At 40.8% G+C, this 25,066-nt stretch overlaps 1 protein-coding gene across 4 annotated transcripts; it reads right to left on the reverse strand.

Annotated features, from left to right (window-relative positions):
* Positions 1-535: 535 nt before the first annotated feature.
* LOC120628487 (ubiquitin carboxyl-terminal hydrolase 2-like) lies at positions 536-23,726 on the reverse strand. Of its 4 annotated transcripts, none has more exons than XM_039896885.1 (14): positions 23,520-23,726; positions 20,732-21,411; positions 18,154-19,209; positions 10,739-10,844; positions 8,893-9,051; positions 8,133-8,263; positions 7,725-7,822; positions 6,731-6,883; positions 6,150-6,243; positions 5,525-5,613; positions 4,204-4,340; positions 2,866-2,944; positions 1,547-1,635; positions 536-634 (listed from the first exon to the last, which is right to left on the reverse strand). In XM_039896885.1, the coding sequence occupies exons 2-13, from the start codon at positions 21,335-21,337 to the stop codon at positions 1,557-1,559; spliced, it is 2,787 nt and encodes a 928-aa protein (XP_039752819.1). In that variant the 5' UTR covers positions 21,338-21,411; positions 23,520-23,726; the 3' UTR covers positions 536-634; positions 1,547-1,556. The 4 variants fall into 4 exon arrangements, with proteins under 4 accessions (XP_039752819.1, XP_039752818.1, XP_039752820.1 ...); XM_039896884.1 differs by having other exon boundaries at positions 23,398-23,726; XM_039896886.1 differs by lacking the exon at positions 18,154-19,209 and having other exon boundaries at positions 23,398-23,724.
* Between the last annotated feature and the right edge of the window lie 1,340 nt (positions 23,727-25,066).

The following is a 25,066-nucleotide window of genomic DNA, read 5'->3' on the forward strand; positions in this document are numbered from 1 at the left end:
GTTACAAACCAAAAATAACAGTTATTGAATTTGTAATAGAGAAATTATGATATATAAGGTTAAGGTGAAATAAGTATAACGTTCGACGCGCATACGTTAGTATAAGTTTTCTATCTCACGAAGACCTTCCGGTTAAGGATGTTGCTTAACACCCACATTTATATTGCTATAGTGGGCGTAAGTTTGGAACCGATTAATCTTAGAATGCCAATCTTCCTACATTTACTTATTCGATTGCGTGAGTTAACTACGATTTGTATGGCAAATATCGCCATCTAGCGGCAGTAAGGTTTCCGAGTATTGTCACTAGATGGCGCTCCTTCGATACCATAAAAATCGTAGTTAGCTTTCACGCGATCGAATAAGGTTGACGTAGGTGGAAAATCTCACACAGTGACGACATTTATGACAAACGGTCTTCGTGAGATAGGAGACTATGCTAGCTCTCACTTTTGGGCTGACCGCACATGTATCGGCACGTGCGGCGCGAACTGATCACTTCATTGAGTTCAGCAGACGACGAATGTGCTAGCGGTGGCTGAGCTCGAGTGGCGGGCTCGCTGCGTGCGGGTCACGACACGCGCCGCACGCAGCGGACAGCGCCGCAGTAGCCCCGCCCCGCTCGCGCAGGGTGCTGCAAGTAGACACACTTCTTAGAACAACCTATCTACAAAATGGCAATGTGGTCCCGGGGTGCTCGAATCGACATCGCACCGGTAAGCGCAGCGTCGGCGGACCCCGCGAGGTGGATAGACGACATCAGACACGGTTAAATTCAACGGCTTATTGGCAATAAGTCGTTGCATTTGGCACTCTCTACAACAGACCTCTGTGCAGCGGTGCACGTCTATCGGTTAATATGAAGACGATGATTAAATTATGGTATATTTTATATGTAGTAATATTGATTTTGTCTACAGATTAATAAATTAAAATTCAATGTCCAATTCTCCAACCATGTTAGTCTGAGCAGGGAGATCAAAAAGGTCGTTTGACAATCCCTGGTGAATAGATGAGGTGGCGCCGGATTATGTACTCCATCGTTCTGCTCTTCCTTCCCACAGCAATATGATGATGACGATGATGACTTATAACAAGAGTAACATAGCACGGAGAAGTTGGGGCTCTCGAGACGCTGGACTGGCCACCACGCTCTGTAAAGCGCAGTGTTGGTAGACATGACATCGAGGGAGACGATGAACACAAACTTCACAAGACTGTGGAATGTGGAAGTCCTAACACGGAACCTATGTCCAGCAATGAACGTTTATGAATTGAATTGATGATGACTCCGAACAATATCTCATCTAGGGTCAAATGGTTTTATTTTTAATTGGTCAGTAAGAAAAGTTGTGGATGGAAAAGTTTAAATTTCAAATCTTAAGTCATACATTAAATTAACAGTATTGAACAAAAGCGTATCGAGCGTTGTAAGGAATTTGACTGGAGAAAATTATCGCTCGAAGATACGTGACGTTCTTTGGTAGCATCTTTCATCTGAAACTATTGTTTATAATGAAACGTTAAATGGCAAAGGGACACTCACACGGAGCGCGCTACGCGCGCGGCACCAGCTCGTAGAACAGCACGTACGCCTCCGCCGACACCACGTCGCGCGGCGCTATCGTCGACACTCTGGAACGACACATCCGTGGTGAACAGCCCGCCCTTATCAGTCTCTATTGTTCTTGGAATACCATTATTCGGATAATTTGTCGATTTATTTTTTCAATATTGCAAAAAACATATAGATTTTCAAATCTACAACCTCTTTTAGACCAATCCTTTTAAAAATATTTTCTTTCTAATATAAACAACATAATTATTAGTTTAACTATTAAGAGCTATGGTAGAATCCATGAAAGAGGAGATTTCGGGAATTACTCTAGCGCGTCAGAATAACATAACTTTGCACCTTGTGAAGTAATTCCACCATACCTGAGCCCAAATATATAGTCAAACGTAGGGCAGCCGATCTGATTATTAAAAACATAGATAGTTAGAAAAACTCGAGTCAGATTAAGGTAAAGTACATTCGTTACATGCAAGATGTGTGTATTTCAATAAAATTACGATTTGAGCGTGACATAAGGAAACGGGAGAGTCACAAAGTTGCAAATTAAAAAACATAACCTGGATTAAAGGAAATTAGTGAACTTTATTTATGAAACGTAACTATATTCCTTGAAATAAAATCCAGGAAGTAACATAATCTGCCGATTTGCACGAGCAGCATTTGCTAAAATCATGAATAAAGTGTGGTGCATGCAGACTCTGCGAACTATATACTTCTCGCCGCTCTGCCCTTCTCACTCTTACAGTTGATCACCACAACTCGTGCACGTACAACGTTTCAGTTTTATTGTGTTTAACTGTCAGATTAAGGTAATCCCTCCACATAATTGTCAGATGGACAGGGACATAAAGATAAAGCGTTTGTATAGTAATCTGACGCGTTGAACCTTGAGGTCACAATTTTTTTTTTTCGCATTTCTAATTCAATATGACCTTACGACGCGGCTCGAGTGAATTAAAAAAAATCAAAATTTATTTATTTTAACTAGACCTAGTTTATAAGCACTTTTGCAACGTCAAGTCAAGTCTGTTTGTTGTAATTCTACCATCGGTTCGGAAGGCAGATTCTATCCAGAAGTGCCTGCTAGAAACTTGGCAGATTACTCTTTTTCAACATAATTTTATCCCGCTTTTAAAATATACGCCTCCCCGTCTACTAACACTATGTTGAAATGCGTTTTAAGACAAACCAAATAAACAAGTGTTATAATTGTCACCTGCGAACATATTTACATCTCGCATCGTTTTGCAACGGATTCATTTTTTTGCCTGTCCAATAACTATCAGTACCTGGAGTCGTTGTACTCGTGCCAGTCGCCAGTGTAGGGATGCTTGCAGTACGCCGTGTAGTGGCCCGAGTACGTCGTGCCTGCACACAACAAGTGGAACTTGTTAACTGTTTCATGTCCAGCAACGCGTATGTCAAAGTCTTATTCAAATAGACAAATAGATGGCACTTTTGATGCGTACATTACATGTGTAATATATGACGTAAAGTCCTGGTGTGGTGGTGAGAATAAGCCCACAACAAACTTAGCCAGTTGTTTTTGACGTGACAACGTCTTATAAATTGGTTTGCCGGGTGACACTTCAAGAAACTGCGTTACGCTCCGCTCACGTTATGCGCTCACAATGAGAGCGAGTGAGAGGCACGCGTCCCTTCCACTCGGGCATGGTTAGCCCGCCTAAGAGCGAGAGAGACAGACATAAAAAGTGAAAGGCACGCGTCCCTTTGTAGTAAACGCTGTTTCATTGTACGCAAATGTATTGCAAGTTATTGTATGTATATTTGTATATAAATACGTATGTATGTGTAAAGGTAAAAATAAGATTTTGTTAATATGAAATTCAGTGCGAGATTCTTTGTATAAATTAATGTTTTAAATATAATTCTTTGTATAAATAAATGTTTTAAATTGTTACTATTATTTCTTCCTTCTTCCTACTATACGAATGAATATTCACATTAAAATTATTTTACCACTCAAAGTCGTTGTCACGTAAAACTTTCGCCCGTATACCGACTTTACAGGCAACCAATTTTTTGTCACCATCTCACATTGTCATTTAAAACTATTTAAGAAGCCACCTGGTTAAAACAATAATTTACACCCAAGAATTTTTATCGTTGACGTTGCCCTTAATACTACTATATATAATATAATACTATAATAGGACATTTCTATAAGCTTTCGTTTAATACAAACTTTGAACTTTTTAAGAGATTTCTCCAAGATATCAACTGGTAGTGTATTGTAAAATTGCATACAATTTCCTTTACATGAATTACTTATTTTATGTTACTATATTGCACTGCAAGTTTATTTTTGACTATGCAATCCACGTATGGAGCCATACCGTCTAGTGCCACATGGGATTTTGACGCCACAGTGGTGACATATTGACAAAATTTTATCACATTTCTGAAATTAAACTTATTCTCTCAGACTCGTATAACACATCTACTTGTAATTATTTGTACAGTGTAATGTGAAGGGAAGAAGATAAAACATGTAGCGCAAGTTCGAGGCTAGCGAACTTAGAAATATAAATAACAGAAATGAGAATTTCAGACAGTTGTCTGTCCTGAATGTGTGGTGTCGAGTGAGTCGATGTTCTGGCACCCACCCGAGTGGTTGCTGACGGCGTACAGGTTGTAGACGGCGTGCGTGGGCGCGGCCGCGAAGGGCGACATGTCGAGCGCGCTGAGCGGGAACTCCACCAGCACCGACAGCTTGCCGCGGAAGCGCTCCGTCGGCGAGAACCTGCGGGCACACCGTTAGCGCCACCGCCACACGAGATCACACGGTTCGGCTTTAGTTGATAACTGGGTGGCTAGTTACCATCCTACCGACAAAGGCGTGCCGCTAATTTAGTGTTGCGGTGCGATGTCGCCTAGAAACCGATTAGGGGTATGACTACCGTACACCCTAACAGGTTATTGCGCTACCATCTTAGACTAGATCATTACTAACTATCAAGTAAGATAAATTCGAGTCTAAAAAAAATAGTCGAGCTAAAAAAAACTGGAGGCGTTTACAGAAGAATGTTAAAGATATCCTGGTGAGTCAAAGTTAAAAGTGAAACAGTACTGCAGCGCTTTCGGGAGATTTACTTTTTTCACTTTATACAGATGCTGTGTCCAAAGTTAAGGTTGCCAGAATTCGCCGACCTTCTTTAGACGAGGCACTTTAAGAAAAAGACTGCTAAATTGCATACTATGACAGACGCTCCATCAAATTGAGACAACGATAATCGATCCAAGTATAGCACCTTTCAACTTTGGTCGATTCAAGTCTTGATGAAAGCGAGTAGACTCGACTGACCGTTCAATGCGCCTTCAACTGTTTATTGTTTACGTTGAGCAAGTGTGAATTGTTTTTGTTTGGATATGATTAAAAACGCCATCGTTTGATACCAATTTGCTAATGTTAAATCAATTTTCATTGTTAAAACCAAAAAGTATTGCTTCATAGTAGTTTTCAATGTTTTGTTATACAAAAAAATGTTGATCAACTAAAATCAAACCTTGTGAACCCACTATGAGCGTGTGCACAGGTCCTCATCATTGGAGTTTCGTTTAAAAACTTGTGTATAGTAAAATTGGGATGGTCGGTATAAACAGTTGCCACACTAGTTTTAAGCTAAACTAAATAATTGACAGGCATATTTAAATTCTTGATAATCTTTAATGAGATCTGCTCCGATGAAAACATCACGAGGAAACCTGCATGCCTAAGAGTTCTCCATAATGTTTTCAAGAGCGTGTCTTTCAACCAGCGTGGTGGACTACGGTTGAAACCGTTCCCATTCTGAAAGGAGACTCGTGCCCTGCGGTGGACCAGTAATGGGTCGACGATGACATCAGTTCGACACTAGCCATTACGTGAACAAACAAAGTGTAGTTTTTGCTTTATTATTGGCAGGTACCCGGCCGGTGCGACCTCACCTTTTCAGATGCAGCACGAGGACCTGCGGGAACTTCTGCACCGTGAACCACTTGAGGCACTTGCGCCGCACGCCGCACTTCGAGCACGTCTGCGGACACAACACACGCGTTACAGAGCGCTCATAGCTGACTCCAGTTTAACAAAACGCTTTTCAGATTGAACTGCTTTTGAGGGGGAAATTCGGGGACAAATAACTGTGACTTCCTTTAAGTAGTAATTTGGACAAAGTTTCGTGCCCAGAGTGCCGAGGGTGAGATTTTCTTCCCACGCTTACTTACTCAATTCTTCTTTCTACCACAAGTTATTCACTATTCAGGCTGTTGCAAGCTTTGGAATGCCTTGCCTTTGGCCATTAGAGAGGCAAAATCTATCCAAATCTTTAAACAACTTGTGAAAGATCACTTTATGTCTCAATCAACTGATGACCCGGGGTAGTTCACCGCTCCCTTCTTCTCTTTTATTGATTTTTTATAATTTTTATTTGAGGATAATTATTTCTTTTATATAATATTTTGTTTCATATTAATTAGTAAATATTATTTTCATATATTTAAATATTGTTTTTTTATATATTATATGTACATATTGAAGTAATGTAGTGTATAGGGTGGGGAGTGCACTGACCGGTTTCTCGTCGCCGTCCAGCGCCTCCTCGCGCACGAAGTGCTGCAGGCACTGCTGCAGCTTGAGGTTGCCGGTGCGCGCGGGGAGCGGCAGGCTGCAAGGGCACGGCGGTTATTTATGCAACTGCTGCGTAGTCGGGGGGTTTTTAAACCTGTTGTATACGAGACTCTATCTACTCCTATAATATGAAAACTAAAACAGTTGGCAAACATTGAAACAGCCAGTAATAGGACTGGCTACAACCTGATGCCATCCATTAGTGAGTACATACGAATAAACTAAGTATTATCGAAAGACTTTCGTATTAATTCATATTTTGTACAGTATTGTGCGGATTCTTCATATATGGCGGTTTGCTGTTAAAACTTGAATCACTCATTTTTTGTAAATGAAAATATCGAATAAAATCTTTTTATTACGGTCATGCGCGTGAATGACAATATTCTTTATATGAAATCCATACAAATACCACGCATCGAGCGGTAAGAATATAACCGTCTGTTGAGTAAAATCTTTACGCAGGAGGAAGGGATTGAAAAAAATGCGAAAAAAAGCGAAATAATGAATTCAAAAACGTCTACCTGAGGTCCCAGAAGGGGTCGAAGGTGACGCTGTCGTGGTGGCAGTGCGTGCAGCGCAGCGTGGACTTGAGCTGCCCCACGAAGATGTCGCCCACGCGGCTGTCCTCCATGCGCAGGTAGCGCGCCCACGCCTCCGCCGCCGCCGCAGAGTCGCTGCGACACCGCGCCCAGGGTTAACACACCTTACCGATTGCTATGCTCAAGGTCAACAAACGATTACCAGATATTCAAATCATTTTTGATCAAAGGAAACGTATAAGCAGACAAAACTTCACAGGGCATGCAGGTAGCACGTCCTGCAACGTGCTACCTTGTGTCCTTCTTCCTGAGGCGAAGTTGTTAAGCTTCATATATGCCTGTAATTACACCGTCAACCACGCCCTTCAGAACGGGACACAGCGTAACAACAATACTGCTTAGCGGCAGAAGTAAGCATAGAGTACTTCGCCGGACGAACTCTGACACAACCAGCTCGATTGTTACTAAAATTCCTAATTTTTCGGTTTTCGGGTTAAGAAATGGAGCATTCTACCTCTCGCCGCATATTTCGCGGCCACCTTGACGCACTCGTCTATTTTATTAGATTCCATTCAGTACGTTGTTGAAATTAACATATACACTGAATAGTAAACGCAATCGGTGAAATAGTTGATCAAACATCACTCTTCCCAAAAATCGACGCTTATGCAGGAGAAATCTCTTAGATTACGCAATCTGCATCACGTTCCATCGAGTCAGTTCTCAAGAAACTAAATATGAAAGAACGACTTTGTCGACGGTGTGGTTAAGGTTAGTGAAGTTCTTGAGACAATCTTCAGGAATAGACCCTCGATTGAGCGTTCGGTGGTGCCAGACCAGGTTTGAGTAATAAGTTGACTGACACAACCATAGCGACGAGGTTCTCTCGTCTCGTTTAGAATTTAGATTGTACAACAGCACGCATTTATGATTATAATACTGGTATCGAATGTAGCCCCCCCGAGGAATGGCGTACCTGAGCGTGTCGTCGATCTCCGTGAGGATCGGCTTGGGCTTGGTGGTGACGCGGTTCACGTCCTCGTGCAGCCCCTCCAGCAGGTAGCGCAGGAACTCCTGCAACACGGGACACGTGAGCGACGGCGCCGGGAGTGCGGCGCGGGAGTGCGGCGCGGGAGTGCGGCGCGGGAGTGCGGCGCGGGAGTGCGGCGCGGGAGTGCGGCGCGGGAGGGGGGTGCGGGAGTGCGGCGCGGGAGTGCGGCGCGGGAGTGCGGCGCGGGAGTGCGGCGCGGGAGTGCGGCGCGGGAGTGCGGCGCGGGAGTGCGGCGCGGGAGTGCGGCGCGGGAGTGCGGCGCGGGAGTGCGGCGCGGGAGTGCGGCGCGGGAGGGGGGTGCGGGAGTGCGGCGCGGGAGGGGGGTGCGCTCACCTGCGCGTCCTGCTGGCTGTAGCCCATGAAGCGCGGCGCGAACCGCTGCACCTGCGCCTTCAGCGACGTGGTGTTGATGACGGCGTCGCGCTCGCCGCTGCGCCACAGCTCCTTCACCACGCTCGCGAACGCTGCAACACGCGCGCACTCAGCGGCCGCCCGGCACGACCGCCCCGTGCGGCTGCCGGCGCAGCACTGCCACGTAACGCCATCCGGCGGCGTGGCATGCACCGCATCTCCGATAATCTTTATTTGACAGCCCGAAAGTGAAGACGAAGTCCTTCCAGCTAGGCTATAACCGACTTATCGAAGTCTTATAATAATCAGTCATCATACTTGACAAAAAATGCTCAAGTTACTTTAATAAATACTCAAGTCGCTATAAATGTCCATTGAATACAACTGATTATTGACATCTTTAAGGATCATCGTCATTTTAAAGAAAACCATAATAAAATATACACTAACACCTTCAGCGTGAGTCGGTCTGTACATTAGTGAAAACCGTATTAATATCTGTTTGGTAGTTTTTCGCACCCAGACAGACATACAGACGCGGCGGGGGACTTTGTATAATACCCTCTTTATTCATAATAATGTAATGTCTAACATAGGAAACAATCTCTAAGTACTATAAATATGTATCGCCTATTACTTAATTATAGTACTGTATACTGTACGTTTTAACAAAATAAATAAATGGGTAAGTAAAGAGTCGGCGAGCGGGGCTCCCGCAGTGCGCGCGGGCTCCGGCGGCTACCTTTGATGAGCGCGCCCTTCATGCACGACAGCGTGGTGTTGACGTCGGCGGCGTGCGGCTCGTGCAGCAGGTACTCGAGCAGCGGCCGCGTGTTGGCCAGGCACTGCAGCACGCTGTTCATGAAGCACGTGTTGCCGATGTTGCGCAGCCCGTTCAGCCCTGGGGACGGCCAGTTACAGCACTCACCGCGCCGACGAACCATCGTTCGTATACTCACAGTACTTTGAAAATAGAATTATATTATCTATGGCGGTGACGCGAGATGAACGAGATGGATTGGCGGGAAAAACAAGTTACACGGTTTTAACGCCGTTATTCACCGAGCATGTTTGCATACACTTATGACAGATTAAGTGAGGGGTTTGCTTTGCGATCGTTGATGGTTTCAGTCCTGTATCTCCAACGATATTGATCTCATCGTAACAAAATTTGGGCATAATCAAACTAATTATAAAATCGTCGCAGTGAAAGAAAAAAATTTATTAAAATCGGTTAAGAAATGGCGGAATAAAATCAATAAACTTTCATCATATTTACCATTATTTTAATCGGGAGTATTAGCTATAATAGTACCAAATTGCACGCAAATACGCCCAGTAGTTACTGCGTGATGCGTGCACAAACCAACAGACATACTGACAAACAGACAAAAATTGCATTTTTACGTTTGATTGCTTACTAGCGACTCGTCTAGTGACTCGTCACTCGCGGGACTTCGTCCGCGAATGAGACAACTTCAAAAAGTAGTCGTAAGTTCACACGCTCTCAAAAAGGATATTTTGCAAAAAAAACTATGCCTATCTAAAAAAAACACTTCAATCTAAAACTACGTTGCGCGGATTTTGAAAGACAAATGCGATAAAAATAGTGATGCTATCCTGTAGGAGCTGTTTGCTTTTCCGGGATAAAAAGAAGCCTATGAGGCTATTCCAGGATGGTACGAGCTATAATATCAGCTACAACTATACCAAGTTTTATTTAAATCCGTTTAGTAGTTCGCACGTGATGCTCGGACAGAGAGACAGTCAGACAGAAAGACAAAAATTCAATAAAAATCTATTTTGGACTCAGTATCGATCATAAAGCATCCCCCGGTCAAAATTTTCAAATTATATTAAATGTACAGAAATCTTCCAGTTACAGATTTGTTATAAGTATAGATAGATTACTAATGACTCCCAGTTAATGTTTTTAAAAATCTTTCATTTACAGACAGTAATTCTAAGATTTTATTATATGTATAGATGAAATAATCTAGAGAGGCCGAAGTTCTAAAAACTAGGCACGTTTTAGAACTTCGGCCTCTCTTTCGGAGAGACCGAGTTCGATCCGTGACACGAATTTCAAGACTTTCCGGAGCTTTATGAGTTTTTAATTCACAGAATTTAAAATATCACTCGCTTTAACGGAGAAGGGAAACATCGTAAGAAAACAATTCTCCATAACGTTCTAAATGGCATGTGAAGTCTACCAATCGAAAAAAAATTAAGAGGAGACTTCCGAGTGAAATGAATTTTATTTCTTTAACCTTAAAAATACTTTTGTTTCTGCTACGTGATTCGCTCAATATGAACGACATCTCATGGAGTGAGTAGCGTATACCGTAATCTTTCGCTCGTTTCAGTTTCTGTGGCTTAAGTCCCCATCGCAAATTGCGTTAAGAACTATCGTTGACAAAAAATTTTATGAAACTATACCATTATTGTAATGCGAAAATTGGTAAGGGTGGATGGGTGTTTGTTACTCTTGCACGTTAAACACGAAGGCTAATTTGTATCCCGGAAAACTGTGCGGTTGTAGCGGAATTTATCAAAAACCGCTACGTCACGTGAAGCTGCCAACGTACCACTGGTGTGCGAGTGTTTCTCGATCCGTTCGCCGACGTCTGTGCGCTCGGAGCTGCGTCGGAGTCCACTGGGTCCGCTGGGCCCGCTCTTACCGCCGGCCAACTCCTGCAAGCACGACTCTACGTCACCGCTGCATACACGACGGATTCGTCGCAGGCGTTCGACCAAGTCAAACAAAATAATATATGGGTTTAAAGAAAAATAATAAATTAAGTTTTGACTATTGACAACAGCAGCTGTACTACGATGAGATTTTGCTTAAATTATCTAAGGTATTTTTTAGGGGTACCTCAATGACTACTTTGGGCCCTCTTATATTTAACTAATATACAATTGGCACAGTAATAAAATTAATGCGCATTTAATGTTAATTTGTTTTCCAAAGCAACCAAACAAACATATCAGTAACTAACAACTATACACTGGTATGACTGTTCATGCGAATAAAATAATAACTAGAATTGTTAATAGAGAATGGTTAAATATTCAAGTCATATTACATTCTGAAATTAAAGGAAACTAAGTACTTAACAAAACTTCTACGTCATGCATCTACGAGTGATGTCAGGCAAACATATGAAAATATAGCGTAATGTGTGACCTACTGGAGCAAGGATTCATTATTGATGAAGGCACCCCATCAACTACGTGTAAGTTGTACCTCTGTGTAACAATGTTGGCAACAAAATAACCCAAGTCGAAATTAATCTTTTAAAGAGCTCAAACACCAATCTGGGAAATAGTTGTTTATAAAAGAGTATAGGTATTGAATTATATTTTATTTCGTTTGAATTTTTTGGCATGACTTTGGGTTTAATCAATCGACCTATATGCTTCCCTAACTAAATGATTTCGTACCTACATTTCGAAAACTGCAAAAAAACCAAGGCTGCAATTTACAAACGTCATAACCGTTGAGACCAAGCAAGCACACAATAATAACATTTCATACAACGTAACAAGAGCGAATATTCGGCTGTTTATATTACCATTCGTGTGAATGTCACCGCAGAAAGTTCCACGGTTCGCCTAGGCGACAGAGGCACGCCGGCCGCGCCCCCTGGCGGACATGTGCACACATTACACGGGGTTCCTTACAGGTTGAGGTGATGGCGTCATATTATGTACTTTACGAATAACTACTTCACTTATACTAAGAACTGGGATGAGTAAAGTAGAACAAATCTTTACTAAAATGATCTCAAACTTTGAAATTAATGGTCGTCTAATATTAATTCAATACTTTCAATATTAATATTTCAATTACAAATGAGGTCAAATCGGAACTAATATAAATAATTTAATTTCCGGTCGGGCTGTTGTACAGACTTGAAAAGTCATAAGTTCAGAAAGCAGCTTTTACCGAAGAAAATCCGTCCGTCAATTTAATAGTATGAAAATCAAGTGTGCTACTTTTGCAAAGCAAATTGCTTTAAATCATTTTTCTAATTCAAAAATTAAAATGGCCGGTCTATTAAATTTCTGTTAAGAAATTGGAATAGCCAAGTCAGGTCAGCTGGTGGAAAGTTTTTAGAAAATGTTTGATAAAACGTCCGGGCAGTACTTGTTTAGTCAGGGAAGATAGAGAGGACCAAGTATTTTACTTTGCCAGGCAGCTTCATAACATTTTCCAACGGCTCTTGGGCTTTAGTTTCAGACATGATAATGAAAACTGTAGGCGAGGCCCCGAGACAGTTGAAAATATTCGCGCCACTAACTACTGGTTAACACGCGAACGGTATATATTTCGTTAAGTCAATAACAAAGTTTTGGCATATTTTAAGATAGTTAACGAATTTTAGAAGTACGATCAAAAACAATTTTGGAACTCGTATCTGATGATACATGAAAGCTTTTGCAAAAGTGTCAGATTGTTTTGGACGACTTTCAATTGAGTTAGACTGCGCGAATCAAATGATAAGTGAATAAGTAATCATCTGTATTACATGTTTTAGTTTGTTCTTTTGTGGCGTTCTAGAAACGAAACGCGTGTTCATATTTTGATTATTCTTGTATAGCCATAAATTCGTCTCGACCTTGTAACCAACGATACCGTTAAAAAGAGTAGCAGCGGGGTTTTAGTTATTAAAGCTTCAAAAAGTTACTTAGCTTACTTATTTAATTCATGGGTAAAGTAGAAAATTAAAAAGTGACCGAAGTAAACCTCCGAAAACAAGTACTCTAGGCACTACTGCAGATACTTCTGGTGAGCGCCACAGGAAAAGGTAATCTAGCAATTTCTAGCTTATTATGTTACTAAGCAAAGCCTGTAAATCTTAAACGTCCGCAACCCTCGCTCACAATTATTATCATGTCGAAACTTAAAGTTTCTTCTGGAAGGTCTTGAAATCGGATTTAATATTGCACCTCATGTTTGATTTACGGTATGAACTTCCTTGTAAGTAAAACAAGGGGTTATGGCCGGCCGCTATTTTGGATGGGGTAGAGTCAGTCCTGATCTCGTGCACCTTAGTTGACACTTATAAAAAATAAGTTAGGAAACTTTTGCGTTTGAAGTTTCGGATTTACGGTCACGATTTTCAGTTAGTTTAGACCTGCCAGATGGGCACATGTCGTAAACATAGTGAACGTCCTGGAAGGTTGTGCTCGGACCTGATAGTGCACCCCATACGCGCGGAGCGGCCTGGCGGGCGCCGGGCGCGGCTCGTAGTAGCGCCGGCAGCCACACCTCATGCCGCAGCGCCGACAGCACGCCCGTCGCCACGCACGCCAGCGCCGCCAGCTCCAGGTACCAGAGCATATACCACCCTCCGCGGCGACTACACCGATGTATTGCACGAGACAATTTTCGACTTCGACCTGTCTAGCCTCTTTGCTATGCAGGTATTTCTTTTGGAACTGGGATCAATAGATCTTTAGCCGATTCGGATTGTTTATCATCAGGAAGTGTTCCGTACTTCAAATTTTATAACTTTTTCAAAGTGCAAATCTAGGGACAGTCAGTAGGTACCTCGGGTGCTATCAGTAGCAAGTATCGGTATAACCTTGACACGTTTTGCACTCCTAACACTGTCTATATTCACTTCACTCCTGACCGTTCAAAGGTCAAATTCAGAACTTGCTAAGGGTGGGAAACTTTTTATTTTTAATTCGCCAATGGTGAATATGGACTGCTTCGTTCTTCGAATGAAGCGCATGATTTGTGTGCACTGAGTATTCTTAATCACTATACACTACGTTCACAAGACTATTCCATGGTTCTCTACACTAACCCGCGTGTAAATAATATTGACCGGTGTTAAAAATTATTGGTGTGTTTGAAATATGATTGTTTTAAATATTTTCTCCCTTGTTGCTCATACACGTTGTTTTGAAAACTATGTCTTTCCATCCACACTTTGGTTTTATTCTTGAAACAAATTTTGAAGCTCAAACACTCATTAAAGTTTTACACAGGTTTTACGCAACTTTAAAGGGTTGCAATTTTTTTATTCAGTACATTCACGCCTTAACGAGAATTTTTATTTAATTTAATTCAAGTTTATCTCTTTTGAAAAGAATTTTAATATTCAAAACGTTAAAATGTGTAAGGAACGGTAATAGAACTAAAACTAATTACAACGACTGTCTGAAGTCTGCGAAAATATTAATTTTAAATTTAGTCACAGCACGTGGGTGACGGTATCAATGAAAAAGTTTATGAAACTCCTCCGACTACGTCACAGATAGTAAGTACATTAATTACTTAAATAGATAACTCAGTATGACGATATCTGAGATCTTGGTAATATTTAAGTCTTTAATAAACCGTACTCGTATTCCGTTAATATACCACCAAATGCTACCTGAGTACCTACAACTTCGAGATATTTTTTACGGATACCAAATATATTATCTTCAAATTCACATTTCAATTTGAAATATTCTTAAACTTAATCACTGTCTCTTTCAATTTCATGGACAACCGTGCAGGCATAGCATTTCAGAATGGTTCTTATTTCATCCGCCGTAAGACTCCACTCTCATTTTCCATTGGCACATGACTAGAGTTTATAAACAGTCAAGGTCACTTTCGATAGACAACAATTCTCAAGTCCACAGTCCAATTAAGAATCTAGTAGAATCGCGACAAGTAAAATACCCAACGCAGCGAACGCGACACTTAAAAGGGGCTGATTACATAAACTGACGTTTGAAAAGCGCGGGAACTGATCCGAGATGGTCGGTCGGAGAATTAGGTGATTCCCGCGGGAAAATGCATTTCGCGCGAATGGTATGTGACGTCATTAAGCGGCCATTGCGATCGCCCGGCGTGCACTGGGCGGGCGCCGGCCGAGCGCGCTAGGCCAAATGCCGCTGCCAAATTTCACAATCGAACTTATGCGTAATCTTAGAGCTAAGTTGATACCAACGTGTCTCGCCGCGTCGCCACTCGCGGCCGTGGAACGATCAAGGCTCTATCAGTGGTGCACGGGCGTAAGAATATTAACTTGTATGGTTTCCCCTCAGTAATGCGGTATTTATAACGATTGCATAAGACAATGTAAGGGAACCCAGTAAACGAGGCCCAGTCGGAATGCTCGTGCTATGATGCGTACGAGGTACTTGTGATCAATGGGATGTCTACCAATGTGAGATTAATTATAGGGTGGTTTTGTGGTTTAAAAAAATCCGTCCAGTATTAATCTTTTGCGTGTTGCAGTTATGGTGCAACGGTACTTTGTTTTGTAACCACTTTTATTGGAGTCATGAACCATATTATACTCCGATAAAAGAGGTGGAGGCCTGCGCTCAGCAATGACATTAACAAGGTGATGGGTGGGTGGTCAATCATCCCGTTCAAAAAACCTTATACAAGCTCTTACCCCTGATCGGTTGTGTCTGAACTTCACATGAGAATCGTATCCTCTGGCCTGAGACCGTATGGTTGTACTGTACATGGGTGTATGGTACTATCGATTTGAACTACAAGAAATCCGTATCCTTCCACCCTTCATCTCAGATCCGGCAACTGAGGAAACACACGGGTTGTCGATGGAATTGATTTTAGCATAATTTAACTCTTTCACATTAGCAATATCAGTAAACAATATTAATAAAATACGCGTTCAAAAATTGTTAAAAGGGGTCGAAAAGTTTGGCAGACTGACGTTAAGTCGAAACGAAACGTCAATACTTTTTTTTGCGGACACAAAAGTTTTACTTCATTCCAGAACAAATACAATAGTATTGTTATTGTTACTTCATTATATTGGCTGTTTTATTGTATACTGGTTGTAAGTAAAGATTAAAAATGTTCTACTCTGTGAGCAGAAAATTAACCCGGTAGAGATTGTCTTTAATTCTCAAATAGTTCCCAACCAGATTTATTAGCCTATATAGACCGATTTCTTGAATTATTTAATCGCGATGCTATTGTGTATATGTTCGATGTTTACATATATCTGCAGCTATCAACTTATAGCTGGATTTCATTAACACAATTTATGTTCATGTCATTTCTACATTTCCTAATGAAGTATTCCTAATGCCAGAGCATTAATTTGGTTGCCTCGAGGTTAACCTGCTGCAGCGTGGACACGCTGTGAGTGCAGAGACTCCTGGTCACTTTAGCGCAGGAATGTCATGTCGGAGCTTGAGTAATTGTGGCTTGATATAAATGTTGTATCGCTATGACCCCGAGAGCCCTATACAAAGTTTATTTTCGTCGTGGCTACTTTTATTTTTTTAATTTAATTACTTGCCAGTAAGTGTGAAATGGCCAGTCAAATGTATGTCATCAATAACATGAGCTTAATCAATGCCCGCCCCACTGTTTCAAGGCACAGGAATTATTGCTCAGGAGAAATGGGATATCGCTCGGATGCGGCTGGACGTGTTACGGCAAAGTGTCACTTGGCAATGTTGGCAGCACTTGTTTTAAACATGGCGCGACGTCAGACTGTCCACGTGGCGCGAGTGTTCGGTCGACATTTCCCGCGTATTTTATTTCGAGATTACATTTAGCGCGTGTATTATTAGACTCCGGAATCTATTGGGAGGACGCGTCACGCGGGCCTTCTTCGCATAACGAATATTTCCTTATCACATTTTTACGGGTTTGAGCCAAAAAAAAAATGCCTGGTTCATCTTAAAATCATGTAAATTACTTTTGCAAAAGGAAACTTTTAACCATTATTTATAAGTAACTATTATCACACGTGCATGCGTTTAGTATTTTATTCTGTTATAATAGACAATACAAGTTGACCCACCCGCCTCTGCAGGGGTGGCACCACCAGCCACCACGCTCCAAACTAACGACGGTTCAAGGCTATTATGATCTCAAGTGATATTAGTAAACATTTTATGACTGAAAACCATCAGCTCAGCTCAACAAAAAATTATACTATTAGGTTAAATTCGAGTCTCTGTGTGTGCAAGATAATCATCTTACGACATTATTTGAACTGCAACAACTTTGAGTTTAGTAGACAAGACTTTGGAAGAATTTTATTCCACGGAAAATGACATTCGGCGAGGGCTAAATATCGCTGCCTGTGAATAGTCTTATAAAATAAGGATTCCCTAAAAAAACTGCTTCAGAAAGAGTTCAGAAAAGGATGACAGACAACATTTCGCACGCATATATCTGCGCGTCGGTGTGCACCTGACTCACGCACACAAATACACCGACGCCCCCGTTATAAATGCCAATGAACTTTTGGCTTCTTTTCGAAGATAGCTAAACGATTGCTGCCTTTACGATGTAAGGTTAATCAATGATTATCCTACACCCTGGCACATGCTTCCTCATATGAATGTGGGAAGTAGACCCGCCCAGCTGCGCCGGTAACCATCACCAACTCTTTGGTTACCGTCACGAAGAAATCATTGGGCAAACTACGCATTTAATTGGATCACTGGAAGTTGGTTCAAATAACAAGGCTAATGCGTGTCACATTCACCTAACTACGGTTCTGCAGTCTGTTTATTTGTTGCCTGCTGTCAACCGACCTGAACATACGATAGTTTTTTGCCTGCTGATAGTAAATGTATCATGGTTAAATTTTTTTTTGTCGTCCCAAAAATAAAATAAAATATAACCTTTTTGGAATATTTAAGCTTAGGTATTAAATAAATCATTCCTTTGTGTATTTATATGTTAGAAAGGATTTTTTTTTTTAGAAGTCAAAAGTCACCTAGCAATTTCAAATTATCTACATCGAAATCTGTCAAGCTAAGTAAATTGTAACTATTCCAGAGCTTCTATCGAAAGACAAAATAATTACGCAAATGGTCTAAAAAAGTTCCTAATATTATAAAAAATATGCATACGCACGAACCTCTCCAATTGATAAATGTAAAAAACAGTAAAATTTGGTTTATTTTGTTGCCAACACCTTAACTCAGTACTGCAATACATCTTTATAAAAGTGTGCCTTCAAGTAAAGTGAAAGAAATGAACACTTACCGATTTGATATAATCATAGTCCTTTATGTCCAAGGTCTTTCTTCGAGCCGATGGAGTTTCCGGGCTAGAATCTTCTGTGGATTCACTGATGGTACTCTCTGTGCTCGTTTCCATCGACTTGACACCGTCATCCCTCGCTTCAAGCTCGTTATTTTCAGTTCTTTTCTTCAGAAAGTTTTCGTGTTCGAAGGTTTTGTTTTCAAAACCCGTGCCGCTGGGAGATTCTATTTCATTTTCGAGTAATAAACGATCTTCCTCAGAATCTATATACTTAAGAGACTTCTTCGCTTCTTTGTTTTTTACCTGTTTATCAGTAGCTACCTCATTACTCTTCTTGGGCGTAGCTCCAGATGCGATCGGTTGGGATATTTGTATATACGAAGCAAAATTTGTCGTGTGTTTCGGTGTTTTGCTCTGTTTTTCTATATCACTCTTCAGATCTTTTAATTTGATTTCGGGACTGTTGCGTATTTTTTTACGTTCCACGTAATCTATATCACCGTTTTCTATTTGGATGACTTTGGACTTTTCTAGATTTTTTCCTAATGTATTGTTAGGGTCTAATTGATTTTTAATACTAGCTAATCTTTCGGACGTAGGCTTGGCGGTGAGAGATGTAGACATCGTACTATTTCTATCTAGGGAAGGTTTCGCTAGGGATACTGGTTCGGATAAAGTCTTACTAATAGTCAGATCGGAGTTCGAGTTAGACCTAGAGCTGGGTGAGCCCTCCCACCTGTGGCTGACGCCATTCTTTTCGACATACGGTAAGTGAACCGGCACCGGCTGTTCATCTTTAGCGTTTATTTTCGTGTAGCCAACTGTTCCGTTTTCGCAATCCTTGAGCTGACTAAGATACTGTTCCAGAGTTTTGGGAGGATATCTTGATTCGTTCGCCGGAAGCTTGGTCACGGCCATCTTTGAGTCGAACCGCTTCCGCATTTCCGACACAGAGGGCACCTCGTTTCCATTAGTGTCGCGGATGCCGTTCGATAGAGAGTGGCGCTTGCTGTAGCCGGGCGATGGGGAACTGTCCTTGTTTCGGCCTTCGGGTTTCTGGTTGTGTTGAAAATTTACACTTAGCGAGAATGGAATATTCATGGGAATAGCGCGATGTGTGTGTTAGTTCTAACAAATCCGCACATGCGCAGACCTTGAGGGTCACTGCTGTTACTACGATGCTATTGAAGGGAGCCGAGCGAAAGACTTGCGCTTTCAAAAGTTAACGCTTGAGGCGGCTACTTCCGGAGTTCCCGGGAGACAGTGATGGAATGGATCTATCTTCGATGATGACCGCTCTGGACTGGTTTAAAGATATGCAACACAGATCTCGCGATAAACAATATATTCGCCAAAACAATACTTTTTGAATAACGTGATAATGAAATGATTTTCTACACAAGGCGGAAAGCTTAAGATATTCTCACGGCAGTTGCAAATTTAAACCTTACGACAAAGATTGGATGTTGGTGCCAAAATTGTATGTGAGCTTTCAACGTCAAAAATGGTTGCCGTGACAACATCTCAAATGGGGGCCCATCTCTCGTAGGTGGTTCTTGGTTATCGTTGGGAAAGAAAGCGTTAACTTTCGAAAGTATTTACATTGCCTTTCGGGCGGCACGTGAATCTATTTGAAAGCTGTTGGATGGCTCGCTCGGTGCGATGGTTAAGAACATAAACACACAGCACACGCGCACACGGCTTTGTTTACCTGCGGGATATGACGTCAGACAAGCTGAAGCACTCACTACGAGATACATAATCATGGGATGCACTCTTTGCGCGCTTAGAAACTATGAACCTAAACCTATATTCTGATACTTTTTATTGTAATATTAGGCTAATTAAACTAAAATCCAACAGTGAACTTTGAAGTTTATAGCGCTTGCTGTTTGATATGTAATATGTCGGCAACGAAAAAACGAAAAAGCAGTTGATACAAAATTACAAAAGTGACAAACGTAGCTCTTCAATATTTTTAAAACAACAATAATAGTAATTAACTTTTTACACACATTGATTTATAATAATTTGTCTTTTCCCTCTATTAAACATCGGATACACAAATAGAAAGGAAGACATTCCGACAAATTTGTGTTCCAGCCGCACATTTTGACTTCGAAAGTTAGGTAGAAGAAATAGTAGATTAAAAAGATTAAATAGAAGTATTATTTAGCACTAATTACTTCAAAAGTGCAGAACATTTCTTCGTTACTATTTTATCCAAAATTGGCATTGACTAGTAATCAAAATCGAATCCTAGCAATGATGAAAGCGATCCCGCGAATAAACAAGCCCGATTGGTCGCATTTTATGTGAATTATATTGGAATCGCTGTGGTAACGTCATTTCGCAACGCGTAACGCGATAACTGTATCTATAATGGAGTTAATCTACCCAAGATGAACCATTTTTTAAATATGGTATTTTAACGATTTACGGCATCCCATAGTCATTGAAAGCATTCAAACTTGATGCTCCATCAAAGGTAGATAAATGCTCCAATGTACAGAAGCAGCTAGGACGGAAGACGCTACCAGCACGGGTCCAGCGAGCGGCCGGCGATCGCACGAGTTACCTCGGAGATGGAGGCCGCGGCGGGGCGCGCGCGGCGCGGCCGGCAGTCGGCCGCGGGCGGGCGGCCGATGTCGTTGGATATGGACTTGGACCTGGAGATCTCCCCGTAGTTGTTCTGGGCTTGCTGTTGTATCCTTTGTGTTAATGGCACGTAATTAGCGGGAGAGTACTTATTGTAGAAGTCCACGGTGGACATGGCCAATGCGGCTGTACTCAGGACGTTTCTCTTTCCCCTGTTCAGGTCGGAGGTTCTGGAACTTTCGCTTCTAGTCGTCGATACGTCCCGGGATCTAGACTCGCTTCTATCCGAGCGGTACCTGCTGGAAATGCCGCTGTCGGACTCTCCGACGCTCGGCGCTCGGGAGTTCCTAGTGTATTCAACCAAAGATGTTTTTCTTTCTCTCTTTCCGTCCACATCGCTATATCTGGACCTGAATTCCGTAGTTCTATCCCCATGATTGCTCCGTATCGTCGACGTGACGTAGGTGCCACTGCTATTTCTATAATAAGGCTTGTCTATGCTAGATGAGGAGGTCAGTGTTGATCGGTAGGAGCCGGTGAGGGTGGAACTGGTGGGAGTGTATCTGGAAGGCGAGACGACGGGCATTTTGTGTTTGTTTGTGTTCTCTTAGTATGCTTTCAGACGGGCCGGACGCCTTCTTTGCATCTTTAATTTATTACCTGCAACAAATGGAAACATTTCATATCAATTCTGCAGGATTATCATATTATTTATTCCAGCCTGAAATTTAATCATAACTTCATGTTTGTTATCCTTTTAACTACCTATGTCATGTTTTAGAACTCAACAAATTATATATACTCCTAAAGGATTACTCCTTTTTAGGAGTACCGATTGCAGTGTTGTATCAGTATGGAATGCAACAAACTCTTACACATTGTATTAGTTCAACTGACAAATTGATATAGTTAATATCAATTTGTCAGTTGAACTAATACAATGTGTAAGAGTCCATACAAATTTGAGAAAAAAATCGTAATTTTAACAAATAAAAGCTAAAAGTGGACAAAACCAAAGTATGTCTTAACTGAGCTAATAAATGTAAAAAAACTTTCAGGGTTTTATTCAGATTTTTTATTCTAAAGACCAATTATGACAAATATAGAAATATAGAAATTTGGGAAGATTACATGAACATGATTTGAAAATTAATCTGGACTATTTAAGAGGCAGTTATTTTGAAATTGCAGACATAGGACCCTACTTTATACACTGAGATGACCCTACGTTTATCATGATTGTACATTTAACTAAAAATTTTAATTTGAGATAATCAATGTAATTCTTTAATAATAGTAGACCTAGGCTACCATCACTGCAGATGATTACACTGTGATAACGTAGTGGTTAGGACATCAGCTTCACTTCGCTATTACTACCCCTGTGTCAGAAGAGCGGAGTCTTCTGACACAGGGGTAGTAATACTACTCTTTAAAGAAGGCTTCAGCGGTATATTGATACCACTTGGTTTCTTACCGAAATAAACTATTTCTATTTTTTTTATTTTTTTTTTTTCACTCTCTAGGGGCAAAATTGAATCCCAGCACGCACCTATAACTAATTTGCTGCATGAAACCTGCATGTTTGAGAGTTCTCCAAAATATTCTCAAAGGCATGTTGAGGCCACAAATCTGCACTGGGCAAGTGTGGTGGACTACAGCCTTCTCATCAGTCACACAGTATGAGGAGACTTCTGTCCTATAGTGAGCCAGTAATTTGCTGATGAGTGAGATTGAATGAGTAGGCCAATCGAGTGAGAGTGAATGAGTAGGCCAATCATTTCTTTTGGCCATGTCTTGTTGCGAGGCACAGACCTTTTTAGTCATAAGAGAGCCTTTGAGTAACACAATTCAAAGTCATGCTTACTGTCAGGTGTTAGTTTTAATAATCTGGACAAATAGCATTACTGGCTGACTACAGTAGTGAGTAAAGAAAATGCCCTTAATCACTATCCTCCATGTTGAGTTGCATTTAAATCTGTTAACCAGTTTGGGAAAGAAGTTGATGGTATGGTAAAGAAATAAGCATACAATGATTATAATTTAATAATACTAGAGAATACCAATTGTGATTGTTTTTGTTATGTGGGTGTACATTATTGTTGCATTAGTGGCTGTAAACATTGTAATTTATAATATGGTGTGGTTGCATATATTTTTATCTGTGGGAATAATACAGTGAGAAATGACATAATGCCGTGTTTACCATGGCACCTGGCGATCAGTGCATGTTTAGCGTGTCAAGGTCGCACTCTCACTGATCCCCGCTGCCTCTCGGCTACGAAGTGCCACACGAGTAGCAGCGACAATCTGAGAGCGTAATTTTCAATTTTGATGTCAACTTATTTCGATACAATAGTGTAACTCGACACCGCGGGCGAAGGACGTGCCGATATCGTTCAACGAAAATTATGCACCCAAGTAACACTTCCACACGACTCACCCGATCTACCGCTCGCTAAAACACCAAATCCAACCCAAAAATACACTCCTTGTTTTATTTTTAGCGTATCCAAATAAGATTTCGCATGACACACTGTGTGCTCGATGCGAACACTTTTAATTTAATTTTTCTAATAAATGACAAGCTGAGACGTATTCTAATCGATTGTGTGCATTAGCTATGAAAAATTATGCGATACTTACGAATATTAAGGGATTTTTCGTAACCAAAGCAACTGTTTTCAACAATAAATCGTTTACACTGTTCTCGATACAATCTAATTATTTATTTTAAAACCACACGCGCCGTACACTGTGCCACTTACTCTCGTATGTAAAACGACGTAGTGAAAATTGGAGCGTAAACTTCGAATAATGTTTTTCTTAAGCGCTCATGTAATTTTAGAAGGCTCAAGGCTCCATCGCTCCCACAGTTTGCTCCATTTGTGTGACGTCACTCAAATTGTTGGCAATCCTATTTTTGTACGATTTCCGACACGAATTCTTCAAGGATTTTAGTCCTTCTTGCGTTATAATAAAGTTTATAGTATATTTCTTGACAGTTAATAGACTTTTGTGTTTAGTGTTGCTATAGAAAATATGGGTTTTTGTCCCGCTTCCACAGAGCATTAATTAATAATGCATGACGTAATTCGGTGACTCATCGGTCAGCTGAGAACTAACAAAAACATTTTTAGTAGAAAATAATTAATATATGAATTCTGAAAGTGAAAAAAATCATAGGTCATTATTTTATGCGTTGTGGTTATAATTTTAATTGTTATTACAGTAAATTTCTAAATTCTAATATCGTTAACTGTTTTGTTGAAATGGTTTTGCTACTCGACGGAAGACAGCGCTAAGAGTACTTATTCTCTTCTTGTCAATAGATGGCACTCCTAGTACATTCTTTGCGTAGCCATTGTGGTCTTTATTAAATAACTTTAGCTAGCTAGCTTTACGTAAAGACAAAAATGTTTTATTCATTTCTTATAGACCTTATCACAGGCACTCATGAAGCATTCATACATTTAACATGGTACCACTAATGTTAGGTGATGGTGATAAATGCATTCGTTAATTTAAAAAAAAGATAGGAGGGTTCCAAACGCACCCTGCCTTAAGAAGAGCCCACAACAAAATTAGCCAGGATTTTTTTTGTTATCACCATTTCAGAATCGAGTTAATGTCTAGCTATGAAGTTAGAGCAATTCATTCACCAAGCTTTTTTTTATCGTACATGTAATCCTTAATTTGATTTCTCTATAAGCTTACGAAAGCATGAGCCTGGTAGGTTTATGCTCTAGGCTTCTCTTCTACGGCCTGTGGCCGGAAGTAGGCCGTTAATACTCTGATGATAAATAAATAAATTAATATACTTCGACAATACACTCATCGCCACTTAGCCACAAGCGTAGCTTGTGTTATGGGTACTGAGATACCTGATGAATATTTTTATGAATTACTAGCGTACCCAGCCCGCTTCGCCGGGCTAGATTTTGCTTCATTTTATTTAAACAATAAACTTACATCATTACATTTTTAATTTAAGTCTCATAATATATAAATCATTTATTTCTCTCCGTATTCATTCTCTTCTATTCTCTTCTCGATCGGGTGAAGATCATTATCTAAACCCATGTACACCCAACAATAGAATAACATCATAGTAAATAAAAGCTGTATTTGACAGTTTGACAGTTCAAAAATAGGAGTGCTCCGATCGTCACCAAACTTTACAGTATTACAAGCCAGGTCAATCCGGAGATTCTCTGAAAGTTTCATTGAAATCGGTCCAGCCGTTTCGGAGCCTATACGGAACATCTCACACACTTTCTCTTTTATAAATATAGATATACATAAATACTTTTAT

Source organism: Pararge aegeria, chromosome 12 (assembly GCF_905163445.1).
Source record: "Pararge aegeria chromosome 12, ilParAegt1.1, whole genome shotgun sequence".
Taxonomy (NCBI): domain Eukaryota; kingdom Metazoa; phylum Arthropoda; class Insecta; order Lepidoptera; family Nymphalidae; genus Pararge; species Pararge aegeria.